This window comes from Lepidochelys olivacea (assembly GCF_965140295.1).
Source record: "Lepidochelys olivacea isolate rLepOli2 genome assembly, chromosome: 7".
Lineage (NCBI taxonomy): Eukaryota > Metazoa > Chordata > Testudines > Cheloniidae > Lepidochelys > Lepidochelys olivacea.
Window position 1 is genome coordinate 12,973,379 of NC_140417.1, and position 24,152 is coordinate 12,997,530.

Here is a 24,152-nt window from a genome sequence, read left to right on the forward strand (position 1 = left end):
TAAATCCCTGTGTAATGCTTTGGCAATGCAATGAAGAAGTCAGAGTTTAAATAACAATGATCATTTTCATCAGTCATATGCTCCTAAATGTTATGCAAAATTGTTAATAAATGACAATTCAATTAATTTCATTATTAATGCAGTTAATTAAATAGTAATTCAAATTAAGTCAATTTAAGATGTTGTCCAGCAAATACTTCAAATATAGAGTTCATGTGATTTGTTGGATTGGAGCTGTAGTGTATTTTTGAATGCTTCTTATGTATGGAAAAAAATGTTGATGGAATTATTAACATTTTTTTCTTGCTTATATACATTACAATTAAATTTTAAAAGTAGTTTGACTTATAAAAACACATTGTTTAAGTCTAGATCTGAGCAAAATTTTTTGCACAAAACTTTTTTTGATGAAAAATACAAATTTGGCAACACTGAAACATTTCATGAATTCCTGTTAATTTTGCCAAATTGTTTTGTTCAAAAAGATAACCTAAAAAAATTCTGAAAAAAAATGTTAATGTTTTGATTTTTAGTTTTTCAAAAGGGAACATTTTGATTTTTTAGGCCAAAATGAATTTTCCTTTCAAAAACATTTTAAAATGGTCAAAACTGAAATATTTGAATTGAATGAAATATTTTTTATTCAACCTGTTTTGACTTTCCGATTTGCCCAAAATTTCAGCAAAGAAATTGTCATTGTTTCCACCACAAACGTTGTTTTAAAAAGTTTTTTGGAAATGCCAGTGAACCAAAAAAAAACCCCAAAACAAACCATCAATGTGATTTTCCCAACTCTCTTCAAATCCAACCCATATTGGTTTGTTACCATGTGATGGCTAGTTGATGGTCTATGTGAAATGAATCTTGTGCAGTGGTGGGCAACCTGCAGACCGTGGGCCACACACAGCCCATCAGGGTAATCCACTGGCAGGCCTCAGGCCATTTGTTTACATTTGCATGGCCTCTCACAACTGCCAGTGGCTGCGGTTTGCCATTCCCGGCCAAAGAGAGCTGCAGGAAGCCTGGCCGCCACTTCCTGCAGCTCCGATTGGCCTCAAATGGTGAACCCCAGCCACTGGGAGTCATGTAAAGTCGTGAAAATGTAAACAAATGGTCTGGCAGCCCACCAGCTGATTACCTTAATGGGCCACAGGTTACCCACCATTGGTCTAGTAAGCTGAGTGATTAAATCCAGTTTGCAGGTATGCACATCATAAGACTCACAACTGGTAGCTTTATTGGCCGTCTTCACAATGAACAGCTATGACCAATCTGATTATCAGGCCTCTACAACTGCCCCATCATTTATTCATCTCCTCAAGTGCACTCCCCCACAACAACTGAAGTAAATGTCAGCCTTTCCATTGACTTCAAAGGCTGCTAGATCAGACCTTATAGGGCCTAGTGACTGAATTATCCTATCAATAAGGGCTAACACCTCAGCTTTTTGATGAAAAATGGCTTGTTTTTTGTAAATGAAAACGTTCTGTGAAACTTTTCATCTCTTCCTAAATTTTCTGATTTTTCAACTAAAAAACCGTCAACTGAAAAAAATGCTATAAAAATTGAAAAGATTTTATGAAAAACAAACAAACAAACTGGTTCTTTCTAAAATTTCTACAGAAAAGCCATACCATTTTCCAACCAGCCCCAGCTGACTCCATTTCATAGATTCATTCTTGCCTTATATCACGAAGAGTTTCCTCAACCAAGCAGTAAAAAAAAATAAAATTGGAGTACAGCTATTTATTACCCATTAAGTGTCTAAATCTAGTTGGGTGGAGTGAGTGAGTGTGTGTGTGGAGTGGGGGGGGGAGGGGAAGTGGAGTGGGAGTCAGGGAGGTTGGTGCATATTTAAGATTTTACAGGATAATCTAAATTTTAATGACCCAACTTGCTGTGCCACATAAAAATTTGAGATAATTTGTCTTTTACTTGTAATGAAGATTACATATATTTATATTACCATAAAACTAAGAAAACGTGTCGCAAAACCAATTAGAGCATTCTATATGTAGAAAGATATGCTTTAATAATTAACTTGTTTTAAATCCAGCTGTTATTCCCGCATGCTGTTCTAAAAATCATAACACTTTTCTTATAGCCATCTTAAAAATAACATGATGGGAAAGGTTATTTTTTTCTTACAAAATATTGCAGTGTACTGCTTCAAAATTATTCTCCACTTAATCTGCCATTTTATGATTATAGCAACAAAGGCAGCTCAGTATCCCTTTAACTTCTTTTGTAGCCATTGAAACCCATGGAGCAAAATGGACCGGGACTGGAGTATAAAGTCAGCTGGCGACAGCAGGGAGTAGAGACAGACTGGAACGAGGAAACTGTAAAAAAACATTCCTTGACATTGAGGAATACTCCTACCTTTGTGCCTTATGATATCAAAGTCCAAGCTGTAAACAATTTTGGATCTGGTCCTGAACCAAATGTTACCACTGGATATTCAGGAGAGGACAGTAAGTAACTGAAACATTTTTTGTAAAAGTATATGGTGTAGATGATTCTTACATTGCAATATAAATGGATAACAAGTATTATTTGATCAGCTCGCAATTAAAAATGCTTAAATGTCACTCACTAGTGATCAGCATGTTGGAATACTAAAAGAAACAGAATTACTATGTGTCAGTTTCCTTACTATGAATTTTAGCTATCAAGGGCTTCATTTTCAGAAAGGTCAGTTATGCTTGCATATACCAAAATGAGTGTACGATTGCTTGTCTAAGTTGTGCACGTAATCATGGCTCCAATCCAACAAAACATGTTTAAAGTTAAGCACTTTAATAGCCCCATTGACTTCAGAAGGACTATCTACATGCTTCAAATTAAGTATGTGCTTATGTACTTTGCTGGGCTGAGGCCTAACACATTCATCTCAAACTACAGGGAGTAAAATGCTCTACAGGTAGATGCACATATTCAGTTTGTGGGCATTTTAGGATTAAAACAGAGCCTAGAGACCATTCAGCTTTTGTATGCCAAAAAGAATGCAGGAAATTGCAAAAAGAAATGATGTATGCCCCTTCAGTGCACTCCTGGGGTGCAGGGTATCCAAAGGCAGCAAGAAAGAGGATGACTATGGCTCTTTGACACAGTTTACAGAATGGGCCAGCGACACTGAGGAAAGCAGGTGGCGCTATCTTTAAGGATCCCCCCTGAACACCGAGGAATGTGTCAACACTAGAGTTGCAGTGTTTTCCAAGTAATATCACAGCCCTGCATGTGCAGTAGACACCTCAGTATATTTTACATTCCATATTGTGAGCACATTTTTGTCCATGATACCAACACACCTATCCTTTCTGTATTATGCAAGAAACAGAGTACTTTCTCATGAAATGACCTTCACAATCATCCCTTTCAAACTGGATCTATTTGTACTGCTTCTAATTCGTACAGTTTGCAGCCACACCAATATTCCACTCAATATTACTGCTTTTTATAGAAACTACTCTTACAATTGTGAGACACAGAGTCCCCGATTTTTAAAGGGATCCCAAACAGGTCTCTAATTTTGCAAGTGCAACTTTGATCTTTCAAATAACTGAGGATCCAGTTTTGTTCCTGTCATAACTGGAGGCCACTTCTCAAAGTGAGGTCCGCCACTGATAAAAATGTTCTTTCCAATGTCTGTACTATGTCTTTCTTCTTAAATGACTGTCTTGATACAAGCAATCAGCATTCGTGTCACAAACATCTGTTCATAGATTTGAAGCCCCTAAGGGACTGTGATGATGTTTTCCCCAGTTTCCCACATAAGCATATTTCATACTCTTTTGTAATATCAGCATCAGCTGTGATACCAGCAGTCTACCTGTACCTGCCAATCCCTCGCACCACAGTGCTCTTTAGTAATCGTGTTCCTCCAACGAACACTAATGCAAAAATGACAACACTAGTGCAGGGTCAAAGCTGGTGGAGTTAATACAAACATGCTTCTGGCTACTGTAAGATTGTAGAAATCCCTGCTACAATATCTAGACTATTGGACAATAGTCCCTCCGATCCCCCCTGACACTATATCATAATTGTTCTCCCTTCTGTTGCTTAGAGAATCAATGTATAAAAGACATTGGGAGGATTATACGTTCCCCAGCTGCAGTGATGAAAAGCCAAGATTTCCTTCAGTAGACAAGCCAGTTAAGCAAGAGAAGCAAAAAAATCTTTTTAGGATTTAGGGATTGAAATCAATGAGGGAGTAAACACCAGTGTAGCCAGCTAGCATAGGGAGCCAAGATTCCCTGATACAAGTAACAAATGCCCAATGCATTAGTCATTAGCAGCAGGGGCTGAGGACTGCTGGCAAGCAAGGGTCAGAAGTGTCTACAAATTGTACATCTTTCAGATTTTGAAGATTAATTTTATTATGTAAAGTCAGGCAGTTTTCATCCCATGTCTGAAACCTTCAAGGTGTTTCCTAACAGAAAAATAGATGGCCAGCTTGAATGGCCTACAAAAAAGCCTGCAAGGGATTAGCCAACTGAGACAACTGTTTACTTTATCACTTATTCAAATGGACAAACAACCAAAATCCTTCTTTAATCCATCATGCTGTGCACTAGCAACTGCTGAACTGAATGATCTTATAGATGTCACTGTTCCTCCAGCCTCTTTACTCTGACTGCCTCTTGACATGAACTTCGTTTGTGCCTAGCCCTAATAGGTGCTATAAAAGCTATCATTATCATCATCCTAACATGAAAAAATGGCCCAAAGAGGAAACTCTTATGGACATTATACAAAGAAACTAACCCTCAATTAGGTTTTGTTTACAGATTCCACTGAATGACCTGTTCTAAGTAGATGAGTTATTAATGTTTGCAAAGTAGGTCTTTTACATGGCCTGCAATTTTTGTCCTATTTCATTTTTCTGATAGTTTGTTAATTTAAGGCCTGACCCTGTAAACACTTACTACTGGGAGTCTAAATGAGATTGTTTATGGTAGTAAACAATACCCATCCCCTATTCCCTGGTAGTGAGTGCGGGGTTAGGGACATGTGGCTTTTCACAGTCACAATATTAACACTGAACATCATATCATCTGGTAGATAGTGAAAGTAAGTAAAAAGGGAGAATTCTCTGTATGTGTTCAGTTTCACTTGCAATATGCTTTCTATGGACCTGATCCTGTATCCACTGATGTGGCATTGACTCTGGGTCTAGGTATTTCAGGTTCTGGAGTAGATTTCTTGATGTTCTGTGGTGATTAAAACCCTATTCTTTAACCAGTTGATTTAGTTAAAAGAAAATTGCTTCCAGAAAGAACTCTAAGATTGCTTTTTTGAATGAGGCGTTAATCATAATTCTTTTTTTATCCTCACTGATACGTGATATGTGATGGCCTCCATTTGGAACTGAACTGGGGGAATCTCCAGACTTAAAAGCATGAGTCTCTATAACTTGAGCCAGGTTGGGTAGCTGTGGGACGGATGCTATGATCTTGTCTACACTTGCTTACCTTTGCTGTTGCGTGTAGGATACGTGTAACTACATGGCACAATGAAAGGAAGGCTACATCCATACTGCCTGCAGTGTGTAGCTACACGTGACAATGAAAGACACTGACAGTGGGGAGGCAGTGTGGAAAGACTCCGGGGAGCTGCCAAAGACTTTTCCCTCTGCCAGAGACTTTCACTGTGGCAGGGAAAGATTCCAGCACTCCCTGCAGCTGGAGCCTTTCTCTGTGGTGGGGAAAGGCTCTGACAACAGGGAGGCTGTGGGACACTACACTGCTAAATATAGCAGTGTAGATATCAGAGACACTGCTTTGGCATGTAGAGACCCATGTATAGGGCACACACCGTAGATTTCAGGCATGTAGGGCACTCTACTCACCTGAGCAGTGCCTCACCATCTGTGCTGTTGTTTCTACCCATGCTAGCTGGGCATGCAGTGTCTGTACTCTACACGCCAGCATAAGTGTAGAGCTACTCTTTGAAAATAAATCCTAGGGAGTATCCTTAGTATGTAACACCTACATATTTACAGTTCCAGATGCTGCTCCTTCAAGTGTAATGGTGGAAGTGATGAATAGTACGCTAGTTAAAGCGATCTGGTCCAGCATTCCAAGAGACCGAGTTCGTGGACACTTAAAAGGATATAAGGTTGTCATAATTTATTCTTTATATAATCAGATGTCTTTTCATGCTGTGTTGGGTGAATCCTGTCTAAGTTTAAAGCAATTGCTGTGAGGTTGGGGGAAATCAATGCAGTGTTCATCCCCATAGAACTTAATCTGTTACAGAATTGCCTTTCTCAATACAGGTCATTTGGTGGAAAATAAGGAGTTTGCTAGATGGAAAACATCATCACCCAGATAAACACTTCCTAACATTTACAGGAGACAGAAACTATGGCATGATTCCTGGTCTAGAGCCATTTAGTGAATTTCACTTAACTGTTTTGGCTTTCAATGCAAAAGGATCTGGACCTGAAAGCTCTCCAACTGTATTCCAAACTCCAGAAGAAGGTAAGAAAAATTAAAATATGGGGATGGAAGAAATTAAACGAACATCTTCCTTGAAACCAGACCAATTAATTCTACTAAAAACTCTGTGTGACTCTATATTATTATGCTGGCATTAAAAAAAGTGTTTAATATGATTATCCAATAGAAGGGTCCAAGTCTATGCAGTAAATGGCAGTTAACAAGGCTGAGGACTCTCAAAAGGTGTTTAGCAAGCATCTTGCTGGATCAGACCCTAAGCATCTAGCATATGTTGACTGAGAATGGAGAATTGTACATATTGGATGAAATTATATGCCATACTAACAGGAATGTATGGAGACTCAGCTGCTAAGATATGATCTACATTCAGTGAAACTAAGCTAATTCCTATGTTTTCCAGTCCCTGAACAGCCACGTTTTCTAAGATTACTAAACGAAGATAAGGATTCTGTCACTTTGTCATGGGGACTTCCCAGAAAACCAAATGGCTTCCTTACTGGCTACATTTTGCAATATCAGATAAGTAAGTACATGTTCTACTTTGATGTAGACTTTTAGCAAATAGATCATATTTAAATCAAACATTATTTTAATATAAAGTTATTTAAAATAGACAGTAACTTAAAACTAATCCTTTTAAATTTTAAGTAACAACTTGTTCATCACAGAAAAAATGTTCTAGAATTACAGATTTTAGTTTAGCCTGCTGGGGGCAGGCGAATTCCATTTTCCAGGGAAAAAGGATTTCAGCATGTTCTTTTTCTGTCTAGATAAGCCCAAAGTGCAATCATGATACATTCAAAGACTCTCAGACTAATCAAATCATGTAATACATGTTTTCAAATTCACAGACAGTTAACCCAATAGTTAAACAGCACATAGAATATTTATAGCTGTTTTTAGAAATGCACCTGACTCTTCAAAGAAGAAATAATTTGTGATGATAATTCATGAGTCGTGTGCATAGGCTTAGAATCTTTAAACACACATAGTTGGTACAGCTGGGCAAATAATGCAAACTTTTTCTGGTGAATATTTATTCAGATTTTTTAATGATTTCTCTTCAGCAAATTCTCTCGCCCTGTTCGTAAAAACCCTACATTTAGAGTCAGGGTAATTACTGCTGAGTCGTGATCAGGTGGGTCCAATGATATGTAACCAGGAGATCAAGGAAATAGAAATGTTTCTTTGGGGCCAGAAGGAGCTAAGGAGATAGAACAGATATGGTTCTGGAGCAGCCAAGCTTAGGGAGGAAAGTTTATGTTGAATTATTGATTATGAGTTACCAGTACAGCCAGACACTGGGGGTAAGTTTGGATACTAATTCAATGTACTCTGTTGAGAATGGAGTGGGCATACAACACACGTCGCCAAAGAACTTGTTTGTTGTGAACTTTTTGCTCAGCACTGATCCTTACTAAGGCAACTGCACTCTTACTTTTGTAGTACTTTTATAGGGGTGGTGGTTGGATGCTCTCCATTTTTGGAGAGGGCCAGCTATGGGTGTTCAAATGGCCATTCCTTAAATAGCAGCCAGCTACTATACTTTCTGGAAGCACCCCATAAACTTGCATCGTGACTGCAGGCCTACCAAAGTTTAAGGACATGGGCAGATGTTTGGGAGCAAAATGAAAATCCAAGAACAGTCTCAATTAATGTGCATTTAGGGTTCTAGACACACATTTTGCATAGCTCTAAAACTCAGGCCTTTCTCTTTTTTCAGTAACTAGATCTCTAGAATCATAGAGCCTTTTCAACTATCATAATACCCAATTGTGTAGTTGATTGATTTAGACATGGTAAATCCCATTTGAAGACTCACAAATGTATCAGGGTAGTAAGATATACATTTATTTAAAGTACCATCCTTCCTACTTACTATAAACTGCATCTTCTCCATCAGCTTTCTTGACACATTTGCATTTTGGTAACATTCAGCTGCCATGCCTGACTGAACTCTATTGTTTCTCTTTCAGTAAATGAGACAGATGAGATTGGAGCATTGAATGACGTCAATATTACAAACCCTTCGACTTTCAGCTGGAGGATTTCAAATCTGAGCTCGAGCACCAAGTATAAATTCTATGTGAGGGCCTGTACTATAAAAGGCTGTGGGAAACCAATCACAGAAGAAGGACTAACAATGACAGAAGGGAGTAAGTTAATGGGGGTTTCACTTAATGATGAGGAGTTTTAATGATAATGGAAAGTCCATTGAAAATACTCCAGCTTTGACATTTTCCTCTCTAATTAGAGGAAATTGTTTGCTTTGAAATTTGCTTTGCCTTAGCACAATCAGTGAACTTTTAAATGTAGGAACCCAGATTCTCCAAACACACAAAAACGGTTTAGCTATTGCGTATTACTATACAGCAGCTTCAACCAACCAATCAACTCAGCTGATTTTTATCAAAACTAGCCGTTAGCTTTTAGTAACTACTAACAGGAAGTTGGAGAACAACAAAAACGTGTTTTCAATAATATTATATGGCTATATTCTGCCCTTAAATGGACATTTTGGATTCCAAGAAATATTAATGGAAGCCATGTGTTGTCATCTGAGGGCAGAATTTGGGAATCCGACAAATCAAGATTAACATAAGGCTAACAGTAGTGCACTTGCTCCATACATAGCATTATTTTCCCATAAACTAACACAGTGAAATACATTTGTAGGCTACTTGCTGTCCTCGTAAAGCTCTAACGTTCGATGATTTACAAGAAAATTAGAAGAACAAGCCAGTCTGTCTCATTCAGCTGAAATCAAATACACTCTGGTCGGGAACTCTGAAAGTTTACTGTACCAATGAACAAGTTCCTAGATATTAATCAACAATAATTGCTTTTGACATACCACAGGAAAGGACAAAGAAAATGTGATAAGCAGAAATGGCCTGGCTTCATCATTTTTAACACCGATAACATTGTAACCATGAAATTTAATATCTTAGCTGACTTTCACCCTGCATAGTCTCTTCAGGTGCTGAAGTCAAAGCACAGTTCCTGGCAAAAAATGATTCTTAATCCAGTGAATGTAGCAAGCCTGATTTCAGGATCCAGTTACTAAGAAGCGTTTAAGGTCCCGTCCGTGAAACAGAGACACCCCATTGCCTTTTGCCTTCTTCCACATGATTTAATCCTTAATGAATTTTTGTGCCTAAAGACCTGGTTGTGCATGCGATTCCTCTCAGTATCCTTCCGAATCCATGCATGGATCTAAAGACAAATTTCCCGCTTTTGCATCCCACACAGAATGTCCAAAGATTGCCTATCCAATGATGAAATCAGCAGCTCATTTAATTACATCTCTCGCACGCACACACACACACAAACACACACACTCTCTCTCGCGCGCGCTCTCCTTGGACTTCAGAAAATCTCCTGAATACCTGCATACCTGCAGTCTGTGAGAAATTATTTCCATGAATCAACCTACCCAGACCAGAGTACAGCGTCCAAATCTGGGTCCAGGATTCCACCTCTAATTCCACACATAAACATATTCCCTTGTTCATGAAATGATTCAGGACAGTTCTTATGATACCAGCAGATACCAAGGTGCAAAATATTCTATTATTCTCCCTTTGTAGTTCATGTGGACTCCCATCATCAAAAAGGCTTGAATGATAATGCTGCCCTCCCAGACCCAATACCTGATAGGTAATGTTTTCTATCACAGACCAGTTCTTATTTCATTTAAGTGACCAGACTCACCCTAGGCTGGGTTATTCTGCCACCTTCTTCCCCTTAGGTAACTGGCTGTGGTTGTATTACTATATTGATCATAAGGCTGAACTGATGCCTTTTCACTGATCTAAGTCAAGCCCACCCATACACTGCATATGTCCTCCAAAACCACTGTACTGTGCAGCTGTTTCAGGGCCAAGCAGAATCTGATGCTATATTAATAAATGGCCTCTACTTCCAGCATCCTTTTCGTTCCCCGTTTATTCTACTATTTAGGGAAGTGTGACTTTTTTGCTGGTAGATGAGATTAATGGCTAAATTGAAAAAGATAATTTAAGAAATCAGATTAAAATGGGTTAGAGTTTTGTCTTTGACAACATAATTTATATATATATATAATATTTTTTTTATTTTATTTTAATTTGATCCCAGAAAAATACAGTGCTACTTCATTAGCCATTTATTCTTGTATTCTTTGCTGAGATCAGGAGTCCTACATTTGGTCATTTAGGATGTTGTTATTAATTTGCACAACCCTGTGTAACACTCTAGGTTTTAAAAGGATCTTTGTTGGTAACGCTGTCAGTAACATATGGCTAGGAAACATGCAAAATTGGAATTTTGACATTTTAATTTTCCCATGTTTTCTTTCTTTTCTTTCAAAAGATTTTGTTGGCGATGGCAGCAAGGGATTCTACTGAAAGTCAGTGGCAGATTGCACATCAAATAGAACAGCATAATCTCTGTAAATTCTAAGGGTCCTATTCTGCTGTTACTTTTGTGCCCTATTACACAAATTTTTCAAGTAATCTAAAGGAGAGCCACCTGATAGTACCAATGTCCATCCTTAGATACAGCACTCCTGCTTACATTGAAATCCCAAAGGATTTTTTTGTAATTATCTGAAGGCTAAATTTGGTCCAGGCTCATTTAAAGTGTGCAAAATATGTGCCATTTGGCTGAGGAAATCACACACATTTCTGTGACTTCCTCATTTTTCTGAGGTGAGGAATGGCGGGCACGCAAAATACAAAAAGGGTGATAAAATGTGTAACTATCTCAGTTAAACAAGTTACACAGTCTCTCAAAAATTGAGTGTTTTCAAAAGTCATGGCATATTAGTTAAAGTTGCCCAGATTTAAAGTGGCAGATTGAAAGTGTGGTTCTACTGTGGAAAGAGACTCTATAAAATAACATTATCGGCTCTGGTTTTTATTTTGTCTCTGTGATTCCCATATTCAGTGTGCTCCATTTTCAAAGAAAAATGATCTACCTCCCTTATCTATTTTAGGGCTTCTGTTAGCTCCCATTACTCTAGTATATCCAGCTGTCACAGGCTACATTGTGGGCTTTGTAAAATAAACTGTCCCGGAGAAGTACAGCTGTCTGGGTGGGTTGTGAATATGCATTCAGTCATGTTTGGCACCTGGCATATTTGACCTGACTTTATAATAGCTATATTAAAGTAAATACTCATTTGTTTTCCATTATAGCTGAAGATCATTGAATTTATGCATTTTAACCTCAGGGGAGTAGGTTGTGCAGGTTGTCCTGTAAAGAGTGGCAGGTCCCAAAGCTGTTTCATACCGCAGTTCCATGGTGGACTTCTGCATCACAGCACATGGGGAAGTGGGAAATGAACTGGCTGGGCTAGGGGCAGGAAAATCTTCCGCGTTTTCACTCAATGGGCTAGAGCAGCTTTCTGCAGTCATTGCATGTTCTGGTGTGGAGAGAATTCCCCGTCAGCCCAGAGTCTTGCTTGAGTCAGAAGGAGCCAGTTCTCCATAGTTCCTTTAAAATGTGGTTCTCCTCTGCAATGTGTGTGTGTAGGGTCAAATCCAGTGCTATTAACCAATGGTCTATAGCAGGGGTGGGCAAACGACGGCCCGCGGGACCCTCCTGCCCAGCCCTTGAGCTCCTGGCCGGGGAGGCTAGGCCCTGGCCCCTCCTGCGCAGCCTCACCTCGCCACGCCGCCAGCGCCATGCTGTGGGCGGCAGGGTGAGCTCCTGGGGCAGCGCGGCTCCACAGCCCGGCCTGACCCGGTGCTCTGCGCTGCGCGGCGGCGGCGGCGTGGCCCAGCTCCAGCCAGGTGGCGCAGCTGTCACTCCACCAGCCACCGGTGCTCCAGGGAGCGTGGTTACAGGGCAGGGGAGTTCGGCCGGGGAGCGTGTGCACAGGGGTTGGGGCGGTCAGAGGGCGGGGAACGGGGATGGGGGGGTGAATGGGAGTAGGGGTCCCGGGGGGGCAGTCAGGAAGGAGAGGGGGGTTGGATGGGGTGGCAGGGGGTAGTCAAGGGTGGGGGTTCTGGGGGTAGTCAGTGAGAAGGGGTGGTTGGACAGGGCAGTCATCCTGGGGGGGCAGTCAGGAATGAGAGGAGGGGTTGGATGGGTCGGCGGAGGTCTGGGGGCGGTCAGGGGACGGGGAGCGGGGGGGTGTAGATGTGCAGGAGTCCCGGGGGGCTGTCAGGTAACAGAGGGAGTTGGATGGGGTAGGACCCCTGGGGGGGGACGGATAGGAGGTGGGGGCCAGGTCACGACCCCCTCCCCTATCCGGCCCTCCATACAATTTCTGAAACCCGATGCAGCCCTCAGGCCAGGAAGTTTGCTTGCCCCTGGTCTATAAGGAGCAGGTCCCAAAGGTAATCCCCCATGCTTACCCTGCATGTCACTACCCTAACACCAATAGCACTAATAACTAAATCCAGTATGTAATAAGCAGTCATTAGAGGGGAAGATTTCTTAAATCAGCATTCTAACGGAAGTGAATATTTAGTGTCAAAACCCAGGTGAGATGCTGAGGCAGAGGTGGTTGAGAAAACACTGTGAAGAACTTGTGCCTACTGAGTTGCATGGAAGAGTCATGGGGAACCACAGGGAACACTCCATTTGTACAGAAGCTCAGATTAAGGCCTTTCATTACTAGAAAAAGATGACTCACAGTCACACTTGAAATGAATCCTTTTTGGGTTACCGTGGGTTCTCGAGTTTCTTTTTCAGTCACCTAGAGAAATTATTATTCAATCAGTCAACATAGAGTTAGAGGGGTTTGTTTTGTGGGGGAGGAGGGGCCAAGGGGACAAGGTGGGAGGGAGGTTAGGTGTAGAACAGGGATAATTTTGATTGGAGAATTTTTACTAATGGTGGAAATGACTGCCGCTCTGTAACATTTGCATTACATTGCAAAATAAATTTTAAAAAAATAAAGTTTCAAAGTTAAATTATTTTCAGTTTGATGTTAAAATGAATGACTGGAGATTAGCAAATTGTTACTAAGGATCAGCAGTTTTTCCTCTGCTGTGAGAATTATGAACCCTGGAGTTTATAGCTTTAACGTTGTTTAGCTTTTAGACTTTTTTTGTATCTTTAGAGAGAGCTGATTAAATATTATGAGCTTATCTCAGGCTTAACTCCATGAAAGAATGTGTGCTGTCTCTGTTTAGAAAATGATTATTACTTCTACCTTTTTTATTCAAATAGCATTTCTTAAACTGCCCCCAAAACATTGACATAAGAAAACCTGATGATCAATATTGCTATACGTGTAGTTAGCCACCTGAAATGATATACAACATAACATTAATATATATTTTAAATGGAAAGAGAAACTCCTAAAAAAAATAGAACTAAATCCCCCTCTGATATATTGTCATCTGACTCAACAATCTTTGTTGCCAAATTTCATACTATCCAGAGCTACCAGTGAGTTGCAGCATTGACAAAATACAGAATTATGTATGTTACAATGATTACTGTACATACAAAAATCCAAGTGTTAATGAAAAATCCACGCATATGGAACAGTAACTATCACTAGAATTTTCAAAGGAGCCTAAGGAAGTTACATGTTCCAATCTCATTACATGTTCCAACCCCTCAGACAGAGACAAACACCTACAAGATCTCTATCAAGCATTCTTACAACTACAATACCCATCTGCTGAAGTGAAGAAACAGATTGACATAGCCACAAGAGTACCCAGAAGTCACCTACTACAGGACAGGCCCAACAAAGAAAATAACAGAACGCCACGAGCTATCACCTTCAGCCCCCAACTAAAACCTCTCCAGCGCATCATCAAGGATCTACAACCTATCCTGAAGGATGACCCATCACTCTCACAGATCTTGGGAGACAGGCCAGTCCTTGCTTACAGACAGCCCCCCCAACCTGAAGCAAATACTCACCAGGAACAACACACCACACAACAGAACCACTAACCCAGGAACCTATCCTTGCAACAAAGCCCGTTGCCAACTGTGTCCACATATCTATTCAGGGAACACCGTCATAGGGCCTAATCACATCAGCCACGCTATCAGAGGCTCATTCACCTGCACATCTACCAATGTGATGTATGCCATCAATGCCCCTCTGCCATGTACATTGGCCAAACTAGATAGTCTCTACGTAAAAGAATAAATGGACACAAATCAGACATCAAGAATTATAACATTCAAAAACCAGTCTCAGAACACTTCAATCTCTTTGGTCACTCGATTACAGACCTAAAAGTGGCAATTCTTCAACAAAAAAACTTCAAAAACAGACTCCAAGGAGAGACTGCTGAATTGGAATTAATTTGCAAACTGGATACAATTAACTTAGGCTTGAATAAAGACTGGGAGTGGATGTGTCATTACACAAAGTAAAACTATTTCCCCATGTTTATTCTCTCCTCCTTCCAACCCGCTGTTCCTCAGAAGTTCTTGTCAACTGCTGGAAATGGCCCACCTTGATTATCACTACAAAAGCTTTCCCACCCCCCAAATCCTCCGCTCTCCTGCTGGTAATAGCTCGCCTTACCTAATCATTCTCACTACAGTGTGTATGGTAACACCCATTGTTTCATGTTCTCTGTGTATATAAATCTCCCCACTGTATTTTCCACTGAATGCGTCCGATGAAGTGAGCTGTAGCTCACGAAAGCTTATGGTCAAATAAATTTGTTAGTCTCTAAGGTGCCACAAGTACTCCTTTTCTTTTTGTGGATACAGACTAACACGGCTGCTACTCTGAAACCTGTCATTATAATTCAGTGACAGTTGGGCACCTACTTCCCTTGGGCTTCATTTAATATCCCAGCCGTAGAATACTAACCTTTATGACATCTCTCAAGATCATGATAGTAGCCTCTCATAACATAAGGTATGATCCAACTCAATTCTCTTTTGCCACCCAACATTCTGACAGACTAAAAACACAGTTTTCTTAGCCATATAGAATAACATCCTAATGGAATTATTTCTTGAACTATGACCAACTGATTGACCGGCCTCCACCACTACCGCATCATTTGTACAACTTCTCAGGCAGCCTTCTGCCCTCTCAAGCCACACTGCTGATCTGCACATGTACTGGGAGCAACTCTGCAAGCCCTGGTGTACATACAAACTTTTCTTGAACCAGGGCACTGGTGATCACCGACTGCTATTCTGAGCATCACAAGTATTACCTACTGAATCCTTTCTGTAGTTAAATACAATCACACCTATCCCACCTGTTACAGCCAGTAGAACTGTGGCCAGGAGCAAAGGGTAAACAGAAATGGTGGTAAGACAAAATGAGCTAGCCTCTCTTCTGTTCTTTGTCCAAAAGTCCAACAACCCAAAAGTCAAAGTGGATGGTCTAGGTGTCAAGCTAAGCAGGATGGCCTACTAATTTTCATCTAATGGATTCTAAGGATGTGAGGGTAATTGTAAATTACCAGTAAAAAAAGATCCCTCCCAATCAGCACGAACTACCTCGTGGAATACAAAAGCCCAGAAGGTAGAGTGTAATTATGATGCATATTTATAAGCTTTTAATAGCCATTCAGTGGAGGAAAACTGATGAAAGTGTAGTTTAACTTTCCATTTATTCCAGGCAGATATATTTAGACAGGTGCTCCTATAAATTTAAAATATTACTTACAATTATAATTCAACTGTAAGATTGCCAATCTTTGTTTTTTAATAAGTGAATTTCATAACAAATGTGCTAACTTTTGGAGAACTAGCACTATAGTACATCTTTAGGGGAGGTTTATCTTGTTTTCCCATTATTCCATAGGCTTCAATTAAAAAAAAAAGTATGTTCCATTGTTCTCATAAATCTCTAAACCCAATAGGAATATTGTAAAATTGTAGTTCAGTGTTTAATGTTCATGTGAATCCCATGATATGGCTGATAAATAGTAATGGGGAGATGACAAATGCTGGTGGTATATATATTATTAAAGCTTATTTCCTGTATTGTAGATTAAAAACCTAACCTAACTGCTTTCAGTTTTCTGAAGCTAATTTCTGCTGTGCACTGACCTTTCAGTATATTGAGTAAACATTTCCTTACCAGTAAGTCTTTGTTTCCCCCCCTCTGGATTCTAAACTATTCTTTTCTATTCCCTCTACCAACCCTTCCCTGATTACCCATTATTTCTTTTCTATGGGTATTGTACAGTGTTTAGTTTTGTAATGCCAACCAGATTTACATGGAAAGAAATCACACACACACACAATCTCCACTCGACTCCTATCTTACAGTTTAGGATACAGAAAATCCTTTATACAACATTGTGGTGCCAAATATCAAAAGTCCTGCACAACTTATGGTGTAAAACTTTGTTCCCAATCATGCAAAACACCCAATCCCTGATCCCGCAGAGCACTTAAGCACATAGAATCATAGAATACCAGGGTCGGAAGGGACCTCAGGAGATCATCTAGTCCAATGTCCTGCTCAAAGCAGGACCAATCCCCAATTTTTGCCCCAGATCCCTAAATGGCCCCCTCAAGGATTGAACTCACTTAACTTTAAATAAGTGAGTCATGGCATTAAAAAAATTGACTTCAAGGGACAACTCACATGTTTAAAGTTAAGGGCAAATGTAGGTGCTTTGCTGGCTTATGATCTCAGTGAGTAGAGCTACAAGATCAGACCTATGCTGCATACAGATTGGAAAATATGACTACTTTCTCTGGCTGACATCTTTAAGTGTTTTATGGGGTTTATTGACCAACAGGATTAAAGTTCATATAGCAGAGCTTTATTTCTTGTTACTTTATGGGTAGCTTTTTTTATGAAACACATTGTTCTGACATCCTGATTTTACAAAATGTAATTAAAATGCACCTGTAATGTCTTGTTGCTGAATGTGCAGTTTGATTAAAAATTATACCTCAGCTTCATGTAGTTCATTTTGTAAAACGTACCTCTAGATGGATTAAGTTATGCTAATACACTGTGCTTCACCATCCGCATTATTCTAATTGAACATGTTCTGTCTGATTCCCAATGGTCTACTAATTTAGCTACTTATTGTAATATATGTATACTTGCCTTGGAAAACGTATTATGTACAGCTCCTTTAACCATGTCTATTCCACTCTTAATCTCTTTTTTTCTTTTCCTTCAGCTATCAAGAAGGGCTAATCACTCAAAGCTTTTTTGTTTGCTTGCTTACCAGTTTCAATAGTAATCAGCATTGCTTTACTGTCCGTGTTATAAGCGCAAATTGATCGAGCCGTTTTTGAGCTATGCTGTATGTATGAGTAACCATAAGATCCCTTTCATTAGTTAACTTTAGAATGTTCACCAGATAAATTAAGCAAATGAAGACACTGAACAGAAGTAAAAAGGCATATGTTTTAATGCTTTCCTCCAAACTTTAGTGTCTAACACTAGACCTGGGCACCGTTCTACTGAGGCCTGATTTGAAAGCCCATTGACATCAATGATTCTTAGCCTTTCTATAGACTTTAACGGACTTTGGATCAGGCGCTAAATGTGGGTGCTGTTTTATATTCCTTGTGTAATTTTTAGCAAAAGTTACTGTTTAAAATCCTGAAAGAGAGGAACAGTTATGATTAATTCGTATGATTTATACTACACTGTATCCAGGATGAGGGCAAATCCTGCTATCTTCACTGCAGTGAATAACAGTTGCTTCCTTTTGCAATTAGCATGAAATACTTTTTTTAAAAAAACGTACATAATAAATCACTTACCCTGCAGTCCTGGATTCAGGTAAAACATCTGTTCATGTCAAGGAGAGTCTTGAAAGCAAAAGGTGTGCAAGACTGACTTTGTTTGAAAACCACAGAAAAAAATTGATTGCAAATACTTTTCATATAAATAAATATCAGTTGGAACATGTAAAGATTGTATATGAAAATCCATTTGAAACAAAACTTCAGGTATACCTAAAAGAGAGCTTTGCTTATAGCTTCAGTACAAATGTGAAATAAATGGGGACAAGGAGATTTATTGTCTATGGAAAATTTGAGTATAAATCCCAGTGTAATTGTTCCTATGAGAGATGTAATATTATTTCAGGATAACATGGGCCTCAGTCCTGTCCCATTTACTTCAGTTCAATGGAAGATGGATCAAGCCACAGATTGTGTAAAAAAACCCAGGCCATATTCAGTTTTTTTTTTTAATTAAGCATTCATTAGTTAAAGCAGATCTATAGTCCTATATGTCATTCCTTCAATATTTACTTTCACCCTGCAAATTTAAAACAAGCCCTTCATAAATCTCAGGATTATTTCAGTTTGACACTGATTTTATCCTGCAGAATATCAAAGAGCAAATACAGAAAATGCTTTTCTACTTTATTTTCTTGTCTACCTTAAAAAATAAGATAAACTATCCAAAGGCAAATGTTAAACATATCCATGTATGCTGTTTTATTATCACTTGTTATTTAAATCATTTGTAACTGTGCATTTCAGAGTCCTGCTATTGAATTAATAGAATTAATCAATGTGACTTGACTATGTACATTTCATAGGTAAAGGGATCGGGAAGATTTCAGAAGCAGTAAATCCCACCCAAAAGTTTCACCCCATTGAGGCACTTGAGCCTGGTACTGAATATACAGTTCGTCTAGTGACTAAGAATTGGGTTGATAACAATAGCATTTTTGAAGATGTAATTGAGACGAGGGAGAGAGGTGAGAAATGAAACTGTTTAGGGTGATAAATCCATTGTGACAAAACAAGATTATTTTATTTTTAATATTTCAAGAAATACTGACATTACATATTATGTTGTGCAATGAAAGTGTAACAGTTAAATAATGAAATCTTAGCCTCTTCTTGCCATTTACTTCAATAGGAACACGAATGAGTCCATCATTTTTCAATTCAGCCTTGTATTTTGTCTTCCCAGTAGTAAATAATGACACGTAAATAATTTCCAATACATATTATTTACAGGTTTTAGCTACTATGCCATTTTAATAGGGTAGGTGCTGTTACGTTTTACATCTTCAGTGTAACTAGCTGAGCAGTTTGCATGTACCCTAAACACTTTTAACACTATTTCTGTCGCAAAACTGCTTGCATGAGAGGCTATCAATTTTCTGTCCAACTTTCCTATTTGGCATTAATCCTCTGAATCAAATGCTCCTTTGGAATTACTTATGTATATTATGTTGCGGACACTTTATTTACTTAAATGTGAACATTATTCCTCAGACCTATTACTTCTGTCCTGTATTTTTTCATTTTTACATTGAAAATGTTAGACTGAAATCAGTAAAGCAGCAAATAGCGATAGTTTGGTGTGATTCAGGTTTAGTTCAGAAAATATTAAATGGTGGGTTTTTTGGTTAGGATGGTCTATTTTCCTCTTGTTAAATGTTTTTACTTCTCTCCTTTTACAAAGCTTATGCTGGCATTTATGAGGGAATTTCCACCCAAGGCTGGTTTATTGGACTGATGTGTGCCATAGCTTTGCTTACCTTATTGCTGCTAACTATGTGCTTTGTCAAAAGAAATAAAGGAGGAAAATACTCAGGTAAATGACGTCCTTTTTGAGATATGTATATAATAGCAGTCCTTCTTCACACCAATAACTTCTTATTTAAGTGGAAATGCCTCAGTATTTTGCCTTCGGTCCCCTAAAGGTTGAATTTATACCAACTGAAATACAAAATTTGTATTTGTGACTTTTAATAAATATAACATTGAGTGAATTTAAATAAACATTATACTCAGCTGATGAGATTCTGTGCTCCATTCGTAAGAGGTGCAGCACAGAACACTCATCCAGAGGAGAAGGCACTATGATGGCTTTAAGCCGCCTTTGAGCCTTCCTGATCCTGGGCTGCTCCGGGACTCCTCGATGTAATTGAGACAGCCATGGGGGCCTGTGTAAGTTACAACATCCTCCCCCTGTTGCTTTGTGTGCTGCTGCACTGCTCAGAATCTCCATGGGGCTGTGATACAGCCCCACTCCTAGTTCTGCTCCCAGAATGCTCCATGGCTTATGAGGGGGTCATTAGGAGGCATACTGATGGCTGCTCTCTGTACTTCCAGTGTAACACCGACAGACCCTGGATGTTGGTGGGCGGGATCAAACCTGGAACCTCTGGAGCTAAATGCATGAGCCTTCACTGCATGAGATAAAAGCCACATGGCTCTTAGCTAAGGTTGTAGAGCAGACTCATTAATCTCTCTCTAAGTGGTCTTGGTGCCACTAGCAATCTTGTCACTGGTTAACATCTGCTTATGCCCCAGAGCGACCCTACGGGTTTCATTGTTTTCATTAGTGAGGGTATTTTACATGTGATTCAGGAAGCAACTTCTAACAGGGAAGGTTTAGGCCCTGATCCTGTATCACTAAAGTGAGTAGGGACACCAAGTTGATCATCATACTGATAGACGGTCATTTTTCATTCAGGGTCTCACACATGGAAATTTTAAAATTATGCCCTGGCAGGTCCACCCAGTTGTCAGTGATTTGATATGAATTGTAACTTCTTAAATGTCCTCTGACTAGATCTAGTCATTGCATTACTTGGGTTGTTTGAGCTATGCAATTAGAAATCTCTGTTCTATTTTTCTCCAGATTTTGTATTCCAAATTAAAAAATGGGAATATTAGATATACGATAAGAGCTATGGAAGTGAAAAGTAAAGGCTGTGGGAGTTTGGTAGTATTAGACCGGTGGTGGGCAACCTGCGGCCCGCGGGCCACATGTGGCCCATCAGGGTAATCTGATTGCCGGCTGCGAGACATTGTGCTGGCGTTGACCATCCGCAGGCCCCACCACGCGCAGTTCCCAGTGGCCACGGTTCACCGTTCCCAGCCATTGGGAGCTGCGGAAGCGGCGGATTACCCTGATGGGCTGCATGCGGCCCATGAGCCACAGTTTGCCCACCACTGTATAAGACACTACAATAATTTTCATTATACCTACAAGCTATAATGTTAAAATGCTACATATTGCCCCTTACTCAGGTAGGGTTACAATCCAGCCCTATATGTTATTGTTTCACAGTAGTTGTGCTAATATGTTTTTTATTTCATTGAGCACTATACAAACACAGGGGGCCGTGCTAGGGGATCCAGTTGCAGAACCGGGACCCTAACTTGTACACACAGGGCCAGATTTTTATAAAGGTACTTAAGGTGCCTAATTCCCATTGATTTCAGTGGGGGTTTGGGACCAACATTTCTTAAAAGATCTTGTCCATATTCACTAGAGCTGTATGTGTTTATTGGACTAAAGTCTTCTAATTTGCCTTTTTTTGGCATGTGCAGTTACCTATTTTATATACCCAGTTACAATAATTGTGTTCCCACAATGTTTTTTTTTCTCCTAAATCTAATCACAATTAAACTAGCTAGGATAAAAGTAATAGTGGCTGTAGTACACGTTGATTGTCAGCAGAAATCAGAAAGCAATTTCCCACATGGTACTGCATAATTAGGTTTGTAAACAAATTACATGGATTTACATAGGGTGACCAGACAGCAAGTATGAAAAATCGGGATGGGGGGTAATAGGGCTCTATATAAGAAAAAGCCCCAAATATCGGGACTGTCCCTATAAAATCAGGACATCTGGTCACCCTAATTTTATACCTTCCTTGGAAACATCCTGAATTACCAACTGATAGAGGCAGGATACTTGACTAGATGCACCTGTAAATCTTTTTTTCCAGCATGGCAATTTTTAAATTCATATTCCAACTAAATAGTATTATAATGACATACACATTATGGTTCCAGATATAGCCTGAATTACACAGGAAAGAAATGTGTCTTAGTAAACGAAATTGTAGGGGCTGCATTTTCAAAGCAGTGTACAAGGATTTAGCTGCAAAACTCTGACTAGAGTCCTTGGGAATTAGGCAGCTACCCCATTCTACACCTCTTGAAAACATACTCCTCTGTGCAATGCAAAACACTTAACTAAATATGTTGCCCTCCAGCTGTAGATAATGATTGACAGTTTTCCCATAGAATCTGCCAAAAATAAAAATGATACATGAAACAGCATGGTGAACAGATCTATTCTTTCTTTCATTTGTACAGTGAAAGAAAAAGAGGATTTGCATCCAGATCCTGAAGCTCAATCAATTAAAGATGAGATCTTTGGGGAATATAGGTAAATATGATCTACTACATCAAATGTTTTTTTTCCCCCAGTATCTTCACAAGTATTTATTGAATGTGTTTTTATTATAGCATGCAAGTAACACTATTTTTTCATTTTCAAAGCAAACCCCATGGGAGTGGATGATAATATGAATGTAAAGATATATCCAGAACACTTTAATCCACCCAAGTTATGATATAGGTAATTTTTGATGGAGTAGCCCTATTTTTCCATCTGTTTCTTATTTAGCACCTTTTATATATATTGTTATATAATGTTTATATTGGGCCTAATCCAAAATCCATTGATGTCAATGGAAAGACTCTCATTGATTCCAGTGGGTTTTGATTGGGCCCTTAGTAACATGGGGATTGTTCATTCTGCAAAAGAAGAGAGAAAAATTAAAAAGACAGAAAATGGAAAATAAATATCAGTACAGTAGTTTCTATATAAGAAGTAAAATAGTTACACTTGGCTGCATTCAAGACTAATGAGGCTAATTAATTACATTATATATTTACATTACATATGAAAATACATCGTGGTATGAGCCATATTTGAATACTGGTTAACTAGCTTTAAAAACACAAACGTTGCTGGCTAAATCCGGTATGTATACTAGATTATTTACCAAGGATAAGGTTTTTTCATGCATAATTTCATTTTTATTTAATTTTTAATGCCTTCTAATGGGACAAATATTTAGAAAGGTAAGAATGTCATGAGGTTAGTAATTTTCACCCCAAATACAGCTTGTATTTTCTAGAAATACAAATACTGTATATGGTAAAATAAGCAAGAAATATTTTGTATATTGATTATGAAGAAACAAATTTGGGGGCCAGTTACTGACATCCTTATTCAGTCAACATTACTAGTAACTTCAGTAATAGTTTAAGTGAGGATGGCGGAATTGAACTTTTATGTTACTAGCTTAGAAACCCAATCTTGGGCCCAACAATTTGGAAGATATTTGTAGCATCTACATCTACTTTCCATTTTTCTTTGGTTTTCTTTTCATGATAGATGAAAACATACTTGAGATATTTTTATATCTCCTGATTCTAATGACCTTCAGTCCCACTGAAGTCAATAGAGTGGGACAGATTAATGTAAACTAACAGGCCAGTATCTTTTGACCAGCCAACAAAATAGCAGGTGATCCTGTGGCAGTGTGAGCACCTCCTATGAGGTGCTGACCAATTTCAACTCCCCCTGAAGTCAATTGCAGTCAAAAGTGCTGATCACAACTTGGAGGAGATGCTTAAGACTTCAAAGTGCTGGTCTGAGAGGGGCAAATGTGTGGTCTAACGCCTATCCTGAATATCTGGTCTTGTAACAGTCCAATGTATGACAGTCTCTCTGTACCATTTATACGGAGCAAGAGTGAGACGACAGCTGGGTTGTTAAGGCTGCCTGGGCTCCTAGAGCTGCAGTGTGAGGGGGTAGCCAGCAGGCAGTGCCATTGCATTCACATCTTGAGAGGTCATGCGGTGAAGTTGTGCAGAAGTTACTCAATTTTTGTGTGCAACTACGGTAAGTTGCATTAATTTGTTGGTTCTCCTGAAATCACTTTAATAGAACCATCTAATTGGATTCTCTCAGTCTCGACCACTTTCTGTTTGGAT

General features: G+C 39.2%; 1 protein-coding gene across 6 annotated transcripts in view; it reads left to right on the forward strand.

Annotated features, from left to right (window-relative positions):
* Positions 1–24,152, forward strand: part of CHL1 (cell adhesion molecule L1 like) — a 195,167-nt gene that overhangs the window by 167,116 nt on the left and 3,899 nt on the right. For 5 of the 6 annotated variants that reach the window (XM_084635330.1, XM_084635328.1, XM_084635332.1 and 2 more), the window contains 8 exons: positions 2,252–2,474; positions 6,008–6,123; positions 6,284–6,488; positions 6,868–6,990; positions 8,444–8,623; positions 18,926–19,087; positions 19,804–19,935; positions 22,461–22,533. In XM_084635330.1, coding sequence (XP_084491456.1) covers positions 2,252–2,474; positions 6,008–6,123; positions 6,284–6,488; positions 6,868–6,990; positions 8,444–8,623; positions 18,926–19,087; positions 19,804–19,935; positions 22,461–22,533 — 1,214 coding nt within the window. The remainder of the gene's footprint in view (positions 1–2,251; positions 2,475–6,007; positions 6,124–6,283; positions 6,489–6,867; positions 6,991–8,443; positions 8,624–18,925; positions 19,088–19,803; positions 19,936–22,460; positions 22,534–24,152) is intronic. The other variant, XM_084635333.1, reaches the window with a different exon arrangement.